The sequence below is a fragment of the Oncorhynchus kisutch genome, unplaced genomic scaffold (assembly GCF_002021735.2).
Source record: "Oncorhynchus kisutch isolate 150728-3 unplaced genomic scaffold, Okis_V2 scaffold2817, whole genome shotgun sequence".
In the NCBI taxonomy this organism is placed as follows: Eukaryota; Metazoa; Chordata; class Actinopteri; order Salmoniformes; family Salmonidae; genus Oncorhynchus; species Oncorhynchus kisutch.
The window spans coordinates 1-10,062 of NW_022264762.1; the positions used below are offsets into that span (position 1 = coordinate 1).

Below are 10,062 nucleotides of genomic sequence, written 5' to 3' on the forward strand. Positions count from 1 at the left end.
CTTTGTCACCAAACCTAATCTGTCATTCATCTACAAATACATGCTCTTCTAAAGCCACAATGCAATGTTCACATGGTAGATTTCAGTTCTTACAATCTATGTCACTATTACTTCATTTGACTGCTCTTAAATCATATTCACTTAACCCTTTTGTTCACCTGCTGATTTTCTGCTGGTTTGTCTCTTGCAGATTTGGACATCATGTGAATGTATGTTTCTCAAGTATCAAAAGAGGGTAAGTTACATTGACCTACTTTATGAAAAACGGAATGCTACTTTTCTCTCTAGCCTAGTGCACTCTTTATCTGTAAGCTCTCCTACTGGTGTAGGTAGCTCCAAAAAAAAAGCTCCAGATGCCATTACCCCATGTAGCCTATAGAACTTTATCTCGACGACCACATTTTACACCAATGCACCCCGAGAATCGGTTGGTGGTCGGGAATCAAGTGGATGATTCTGGGACCAATTACAGGAGGGGGTCTGTCTGTTGGATGAGGGGTGTACTGAACTGTGCCTATAGCATGTCAAGAATCCCTCCAACGGGAAATAGGCTTTGGCAAATGGCCAGGGGCGCTGTCCTTTTCAGCACCACGGAGCTCCGCTATTACCTGTCTCATGAGTGAAGATGCAACAGCAGACAATTCCTGCTCTTTGGTCCGGCAATTACACACTTTAGCCGTGTCATTGCTGCATTTAACTGGCAGCCTGTATTTAGGGCCTTTACTTTGTCTTATCATTTCGATTCCTCAGCAAATCTTCTTTTAAAAATGAACTAAATCCCACATCAGAAGTCGACCTCAAATCACGTCAAGGACACACGACTCGACTCAACGGAAGTCAGTAGTATCAAATATTCTCCACTGTGAAGGTGTCATGTGCTGAGCCATTTAGTTCCTTATGAAGCCTATTTACGAAGCCAATACAGCAATCAACACGTACCTGCCCGCATTGCTGATTGCTATTTTGTAATTGGTCAACTACTAATAGGGCAATCATCCCGGCTGCTTGTGTCCTGTTTCGTAACAGCTCTTTTGCAAGCCCTTGATGATTACATCTATTGATTCCTGCCGTCCTGATACCTTTTCTCTTCATTCTCTTAAGGGATCTCGGATCTAGTCTAAAGGACTAACAATGGGTATGGCATTGGAATATTCAATCGCACACTGAATTCATCCCACTAAATACATTCCTTTCATTTCTCCATTTATTCCACCATATCGAAACAACTTACCTATGCACTCACACAAACAAGCACAAAAGGGCGACTTAATAATATCACGTCTAATTGGGTGGCCTACAACATTTCCTGTACCTTCAACCAAAACGTTGGTACCACTTTTTTTCGACCACCTTTCACTTGCGCTGGACAGAGATATATCATTTGACTTTCAATAGCTTAGTCAGTCGCATGAATTATGGGGTGCACACAGCTAACGTTGTAATGATCGGATCAAAACATGGATTTTTTTGGGCCATCGAGGAATGTCACATGGCCCAGAAATGATTGAATGGCCATTTTCACAAAGGAAAAGACATACTCTAGCATGTTACATTCCAAGAGCAATTGGATTCGAAAAAACACAACGTACCCCACTTGGGGACCCGAGGACCGAGTTTGGGAAACACTGGCCTGAAGATCAAATCCCAATAGGGAGCAACTATGACGTGCTCACACGCTGACAGTACCCGCGTTTAACCACTAGATGGCCTCCGTGCTCCACGGTAAAACTTTTCCCCTCTCATCAGCGGCACTGCAACATGGGACTTTCAAAGTCAGTTGTTCTTAGCTACATAGTGACCATTTTCGCCACTTTTTGCCCTATATCATTACTATCACTCATTACTGCTACTGTATTTTCCCCTCTTCTACTCTAGGCATACATCTAATCACATATAGAGAGCGTTATTGAAACGACTCAAGTCAGTTAAGAACAAACTCTTATTTACAATCACGGCCGGTGGTGATACAGCCTGGAATCGAACCACGGTCTGTAGGGACTCGAGAGCAGGGAAAACTGTGGGAAAGGGGCGTGTACAAATGGAACAATTGTGCCTTTTTGACTGAAATATGGAGGTGGCTCTTAAAAGAGCCTTTGGGGGATTTTGGAGATCAGGTCATCGTTTATGCGCGCTCTCCGCGAATACGACGGGCCAGCTGGATGTCCTTGGGCATGATGGTCACCCTCTTGGCGTGGATGGCGCACAGGTTGGTGTCCTCGAACAGGCCGACCAGGTAAGCCTCGCTTGCTTCCTGCAGGGCCATCACTGCGGAACTCTGGAAGCGCAGGTCGGTCTTAAAGTCCTGGGCAATTTCTCGCACCAGGCGCTGGAAAGGCAGTTTGCGGATCAGCAGCTCAGTGGACTTCTGGTAGCGACGGATCTCTCTAAGAGCCACGGTGCCGGGCCTGTAACGGTGAGGCTTCTTCACGCCGCCGGTGGCCGGGGCGCTCTTGCGCGCAGCCTTGGTGGCGAGCTGCTTCCTGGGTGCTTTGCCACCGGTGGATTTGCGAGCGGTTTGCTTGGTTCTGGCCATGGCGCTAGCTAGCTTCCTTCTTTCACAGTCGGAGTATAGCCTCCAAATGCCTATGTGAAGTTTATAAAGCCAGCAGCGGCGTCTGCTGATTGGTCACCATCTCCGCACCGCCCTGATTGGCCCGTTGCGGAGGCCTCCTCCGCCGCCCATTGGACGGGAGGCTCGGCCTCTCCGTGCCGCCCCAAAATGCAACCCCCTCCCTCGCCGAGGCCCGCTTGGGTCTTTTGTTAGGGCCGCGAGCAACGTTACTCTTTACGCGCAATAATGCTCTCTCATTCTAGCCTAGTACTTGTTATTCTTCATTTTAGGCCTCATGTGGGCACTTGATACTGTGCCGTGTTTATGTGTGTATCTAACAAACGCGCCAAATAGTTGGCCAGGCATACAAAGGACACTTTGCGCTTTTGCTGAGCTAGGTGGTTGGCTCTTAAAAGAGCCTTTGGGGGTTGAGTAGTCAAGTTGCAGCCGCACCAGCGATTTTACTTGGCTTTGACGGCCTTCTCAGTCTTCTTGGGGAGCAGCACTGCCTGGATGTTGGGCAGAACACCACCCTGAGCGATGGTCACGCCGCCAAGCAGTTTGTTCAGCTCCTCGTCGTTACGGACTGCCAGCTGCAGGTGACGGGGGATGATACGAGTCTTCTTGTTGTCACGGGCAGCGTTTCCGGCCAACTCCAGGATCTCAGCAGTCAGGTACTCGAGCACTGCGGCCAGGTAGACTGGTGCGCCAGCGCCCACACGCTCGGCGTAGTTGCCTTTGCGCAGCAGCCTGTGCACACGGCCCACGGGGAACTGGAGCCCGGCACGGGATGAACGTGTCTTTGCCTTCGCCCTGGCCTTGCCTCCGGTTTTGCCTCTTCCGCTCATATTGGTAGCTTCAGTATGTCACAGAAAGTCTCAATGAGGCGCTGGCCACCTCGAGAGCCTTACTTATACCTCGCCACAAGAGGCATCGATTGGCCACTGGACCGGTGTGCCCTTATCCAATTGGAGTGAGGGAGAGACAGACAGTCAGCCCTAAGCCCGCCCGCCCGCCCGCAGGCAGCAGAGTGACAAGGGCTAGGCTACTCTGTTTCCCTCCGACTTTTGTTACTTTTTCTCATTGGCGGGAGCGCCAAAGTGACAACTCAAATCACTGAAACATGTATCAATCAATTCGAGAGTGGCTCATAATACAAATGGCTGCTGTCCAACACACTATAGTATGTATTCCTCTTATTATCAGGATCAATGTGACATGCGAATTCTAACACATATCACACCAATGTTGACTGGTGAGGGTGCTGCACTCTTGAGTGACAAATGTAAAGCCATTTAGCCACTCGAACATGTGGTGCGTAAGTCATTCATTTCATATCTTTTGCACCACAGGTAGGTAGGTAGGTAGGACGTACATGGAATGACATGCGCTTTTATGGAAAGAGGTGGGTGGCTCTTAAAAGAGCCTTTTGTGGTAACAACATGTGTCGAGTAGAAAGAACACTGTTTGGAATAGGTTTACTTCTTCTTGGGGGCTGCCTTCTTGGCCTTGGCTGCCTTTGGCTTGGCGCCTTTGGGCTTCACTGCCTTGGTAGCCTTCTTGGGGCTCTTGGCCGCTTTCTTGGCCGCTGCGGCGGGCTTCTTCACCTTCTTTGGGCTCTTGGCGGCCTTTTTGGGTGTAGCGGGCTTCTTGGCCTTCTTGGGGGACTTCTTTGCGGCCACGGCCTTCTTGGCTGCTACCTTCTTGGGCTTCTTGGCGGCGGCGGGCTTCTTGGCGGCCACCTTCTTAGCTTTGGGGGCTGCGGCTTTCTTGGCGGGCTTCTTTGCCTCGATGGCCTTCTTGTTGAGCTTGAAGGAGCCGGAGGCACCGGTGCCCTTGGTCTGGACCAGGGTGCCCTTGGTGACGAGGCTCTTGACGGCGATCTTGACACGGGAGTTGTTCTTCTCCACGTCGTAGCCGCCTGCCGCCAGAGACTTCTTGAGCGCGGCCAGGGACACGCCGCTCCTCTCCTTGGAGGCGGACACCGCCTTGACGATGAGCTCGCCTACGCTGGGTCCCGCTTTCTTGGGCTTGGCTGCTGCCTTCTTCTTGGGTGCCTTGGCCGGCGTGGCGGCGGCGGGTGCTGGTGCGACTTCTGCCATGTCTGTCGTTCGGTCCGGTAAACACACACACTTACAACACTACGGTAGTCTGTGAGGAGGAGTACTTTGCTGTAGACGCTGCTCTGCGCTATTGAAGCTCTACACCGTGCAGGGGGCTGGCCTTAAACGCGACATGAGAACCATGTAGACTCAAGCCACCCAGCTCGGCTTCTCCGGGCTGGCCAAATGCTCTTTCACTTGTGTTTTCTGGTCGCCAATATCGGGCCAAAAGTCACCGACGGAGCCGTGTTTTTGGCCCAAAAGCGAACGGCCCAGCGAGCAGACTTGTGTCCGTTCAGAATAAAGTCATGTGGGCTGCAGAAGCCCCGTGCATTTTGCTGCGACTCGCTCAAAACCTCACCGTTCGACTGTCGGGTGGAGCGGTGCGCACTGCTTTTCCTGTGCTATTTGTCTCCTAAATGGCCTAAAAGTGCATCCGATTGCGAGCACCATTGATTGTGGAGTGAGCCGAGATGTCTGGCAAGGGAATCAAATGGTTTGGCGTCCCCTGATGTGCTCCTTGGTGTTTTAAAGGAGAGCTCTTTTGGGGACCTTAAAACACATGCACTTGTGAGGCCTGGCTGAGACTAGTTTCACCTTGTATTCGTCATGTGTCCAGGAGGCACAGGAAATAATACACTGTGTGTGATGTTTTATTAGTCCTTTAGTTGGATTTGGAGCCTGCTCTTTGTGCACAGTGTGTGTTTTTTTCTTCTGCTAGGTGGTCTCTCTCTCTGTGTGTCTCTTTCAAAAGCAGATGAGGTGAGGGCCAAAGTAGTTGAGCTCACTCAGCTCGTCTGTCTGTGAACAGGCCGAGATAGGCTTTTGTGCCCTTCTCTCTCGCAGTCCTTCCTCGCTTGACTCCGCAGCGTGACTCGTGCCGGTCTTTGTGTCTGTGGGTCTTGGTGTCTGGCTGTGCGGCCGGCGCTATGGAGGCTGGCGCCCCATGTGCTTGTTCGCCCTGATATAGGCCGAGAGAGAGAGAGAGAGAGAGAGATTTGGAGGCTCTTCTTCTCCTCCTCCTCCCCCCCCTCTTGTACAGGTGGAACGGCTAGTTTCAATCGGTGACATCATTTGCTCGGAGACTGTTCTTCATGTGTGCAGAGGGTCCCTGCTACGGCCTAAAGTGATACAGGCTCCAGTCATTGGACTCCCCCTCACTGTGTTCTACTGGCATGCACACATTCCTACCCTGTTCATGTCAGCATCCTTTATCCCCCCCCCCTCCCCACAATTGGACACATGTCCTCCACACACACACACATGGATTTGCTTTTTTCACTGACAGGGTGGGTGGCTCTTAAAAGAGCCTTTGGGTTACTACAGCACTCCAAATGCGCTGTTTATTTGGAGCTGGTGTACTTGGTCACGGCCTTGGTGCCCTCGGACACTGCGTGCTTGGCCAGCTCTCCGGGGAGCAGCAGGCGCACTGCGGTCTGGATCTCCCTGGAGGTGATGGTGGAACGCTTGTTGTAGTGGGCCAGGCGAGACGACTCTCCGGCGATACGCTCGAAGATGTCGTTCACGAACGAGTTCATGATTCCCATGGCCTTGGAGGAGATGCCGGTATCGGGGTGGACCTGCTTCAGGACTTTGTACACGTAAATGGCGTAGCTCTCCTTCCTCGACTTTCGGCGTTTCTTGCCGCCTTTCCCTGCGGTCTTGGTGACGGCTTTCTTGGAGCCCTTTTTGGGCGCGGACTTTGCTGGCTCGGGCATGATGCTGGTGTCTCGTTGCTTCTCACAAACGAATGAGGGGGTGGAGAGCCCTTTCCGTCTTATGAAGACGAAGCTAAGCTAATTCGCCGGCCGTGGACACACCCCTGCTTTCTCATAGGCGCCCCTGCCATTTGCCCAGTGGAGCTGAGCGCGCATAAGAGCCTTCCACTCAGAGGCTTGCTTCCCTAACAAAGACCTGTCCCCCCCCCCCCCCCCCCCCTTATTCCATAGCCTATGCTCTGTCACTGGTGGGGAATGGTGTGTTTCAAAAAAAGATCCATGCAATGGCCAGACATAAGGCACCCCTTTTTGGACTTGGTGGGGATTTCCCAGGCGTGGTGCCTTTATTTCAGGTGTCTCGTAATACGACTGTACGCAAAGCCTGCACTGAACATAGCCTCCTGTCATGAACACTCCCTCCCCGTCCACTCAGAGTGGCTCGTGGTTTAATACGACTGTACTGAACATAGCCTCCTGTCATTTAACACTCCCTCCCTGTCCACTCAAGAGTGGCTCATGGTTTCCTACAATGGATTTGGCCCTTTTGAAGCGGATGTGGGTGGCTCTTAAAAGAGCCTTTGGGTTCAAGTCGGGATGTTGACGTTCCGAAAAGAGTGCGTTTAACCGCCGAAACCGTACAGGGTGCGTCCCTGGCGTTTCAGAGCGTAGACCACGTCCATGGCCGTAACGGTCTTCCTCTTGGCGTGCTCGGTGTAGGTGACGGCGTCACGGATCACGTTCTCAAGGAACACCTTCAGGACACCGCGGGTCTCCTCGTAGATCAGGCCGGAGATACGCTTCACGCCGCCACGGCGAGCCAGACGGCGAATGGCGGGCTTGGTGATTCCCTGGATGTTATCGCGGAGAACCTTACGGTGACGCTTGGCGCCTCCTTTTCCGAGTCCCTTGCCGCCTTTACCTCTTCCAGACATCGTGTAGTTCGCTAGCTGAGTTCAAGTGAATGAATGACGCAATTTTTGGGGCTTGGTGCTCTTATTATCTGCGTTTGGTGGACCTGATTGAAGCCAGTGGCACAGAAAGCGCGCGCTTTTGCCTGGCCTCTGCTGCAAAGGGGAGGGCGTTCGTTCTAGGGAACTATGGAGGAAGAAGAAATGAAAGCTACTTACATGCGCGGGAAACACACTCAAATACTGAGCTATGTTGAACACAAGGCCCAACTGTGACAACTGGGGGATCCACTACTAATCTGTGTCCCACTCTTCACATTGATTGGTGTTGTTCTTGTTGTTGTTGTTGTTGTTGTTGTTGTTTATTTATTTTATTTTTTATTTTATTTCACCTTTATTTAACCAGGTAGGCTAGTTGAGAACAAGTTCTCATTTGCAACTGCGACCTGGCCAAGATAAAGCATAGCAGTGTGATCATACAACAAAGAGTTACACATGGAGTAAACAATTAACAAGTCAATAACACAGTAGAAAACGAAGGGGGGGTCTATATACAATGTGTGCAAAAGGCATGAGGAGGTAGGCAAATAATTACAATTTTGCAGATTAACACTGGAGTGATAAAAGATCAGATGGTCATGTACAGGTAGAGATATTGGTGTGCAGAAGAGCAGAAAAGTAAATAAATAAAAACAGTACGGGGATGAGGTAGGTGAAAAGGGTGGGCTATTTACCAATAGACTATGTACAGCTGCAGCGATCGGTTAGCTGCTCAGATAGCTGATGTTTGAAGTTGGTGAGGGAGATAAAAGTCTCCAACTTCAGCGATTTTTGCAATTCGTTCCAGTCACAGGCAGCAGAGTACTGGAACGAAAGGCGGCCAAATGAGGTGTTGGCTTTAGGGATGATCAGTGAGATACACCTGCTGGAGCGCGTGCTACGGATGGGTGTTGCCATCGTGACCAGTGAGCTGAGATAAGGCGGAGCTTTACCTAGCATAGACTTGTAGATGACCTGGAGCCAGTGGGTCTGGCGACGAATATGTAGCGAGGGCCAGCCGACTAGAGCATACAAGTCGCAGTGGTGGGTAGTATAAGGTGCTTTAGTGACAAAACGGATGGCACTGTGATAGACTGCATCCAGTTTGCTGAGTAGAGTGTTGGAAGCCATTTTGTAGATGACATCGCCGAAGTCGAGGATCGGTAGGATAGTCAGTTTTACTAGGGTAAGCTTGGCGGCTTGAGTGAAGGAGGCTTTGTTGCGGAATAGAAAGCCGACTCTTGATTTGATTTTCGATTGGAGATGTTTGATATGAGTCTGGAAGGAGAGTTTGCAGTCTAGCCAGACACCTAGGTACTTATAGACATCCACATATTCTAGGTCGGAACCATCCAGGGTGGTGATGCTAGTCGGGCATGCAGGTGCAGGCAGCGACCGGTTGAAAAGCATGCATTTGGTTTTACTAGCGTTTAAGAGCAGTTGGAGGCCACGGAAGGAGTGTTGTATGGCATTGAAGCTTGTTTGGAGGTTAGATAGCACAGTGTCCAAAGACGGGCCGAAAGTATATAGAATGGTGTCGTCTGCGTAGAGGTGGATCAGGGAATCGCCCGCAGCAAGAGCAACATCATTGATATACACAGAGAAAAGAGTCGGCCCGAGAATTGAACCCTGTGGCACCCCCATAGAGACTGCCAGAGGACCGGACAGCATGCCCTCCGATTTGACACACTGAACTCTGTCTGCAAAGTAATTGGTGAACCAGGCAAGGCAGTCATCCGAAAAACCGAGGCTACGGAGTCTGCCGATAAGAATATGGTGATTGACAGAGTCGAAAGCCTTGGCGAGGTCGATGAAGACGGCTGCACAGTACTGTCTTTTATCGATGGCGGTTATGATGTCGTTTAGTACCTTGAGTGTGGCTGAGGTGCACCCATGACCGGCTCGGAAACCAGATTGCACAGCGGAGAAGGTACGGTGGGATTCGAGATGGTCAGTGACCTGTTTGTTGACTTGGCTTTCGAAGACCTTAGATAGGCAGGGCAGGATGGATATAGGTCTGTAACAGTTTGGGTCCAGGGTGTCTCCCCCTTTGAAGAGGGGGATGACTGCGGCAGCTTTCCAATCCTTGGGGATCTCAGACGAGATGAAAGAGAGGTTGAACAGGCTGGTAATAGGGGTTGCGACAATGGTGGCAGATAGTTTCAGAAATAGAGGGTCCAGATTGTCAAGCCCAGCTGATTTGTACTGTCCAGGTTTTGCAGCTCTTTCAGAACATCTGCTATCTGGATTTGGGTAAAGGAGAACCTGGAGAGGCTTGGGCGAGGAGCTGCGGGGGGGGGCGGAGCTGTTGGCCGAGGTTGAAGTAGCCAGGCGGAAGGCATGGCCAGCCGTTGAGAAATGCTTATTGAAGTTTTCGATAATCATGGATTTATCAGTGGTGACCGTGTTACCTAGCCTCAGTGCAGTGGGCAGCTGGGAGGAGGTGCTCTTGTTCTCCATGGACTTCACAGTGTCCCAGAACTTTTTGGAGTTGGAGCTACAGGATGCAAACTTCTGCCTGAAGAAGCTGGCCTTAGCTTTCCTGACTGACTGCGTGTATTGGTTCCGGACTTCCCTGAACAGTTGCATATCACGGGGACTATTCGATGCTATTGCAGTCCGCCACAGGATGTTTTTGTGCTGGTCGAGGGCAGTCAGGTCTGGGGTGAACCAAGGGCTGTATCTGTTCTTAGTTCTGCATTTTTTGAACGGAGCATGCTTATCTAAAATGGTGAGGAAGTTAC

At 50.9% G+C, this 10,062-nt stretch overlaps 1 protein-coding gene across 1 annotated transcript; it reads right to left on the minus strand.

Moving 5' to 3' along the window:
* Nucleotides 1-5,996: 5,996 nt before the first annotated feature.
* On the minus strand, nt 5,997-6,371 carry LOC116370880 (histone H2B). Its single transcript, XM_031819895.1, has one exon. The coding sequence runs from the start codon at nt 6,369-6,371 to the stop codon at nt 5,997-5,999; it is 375 nt and encodes a 124-aa protein (XP_031675755.1).
* Nucleotides 6,372-10,062: the final 3,691 nt, after the last annotated feature.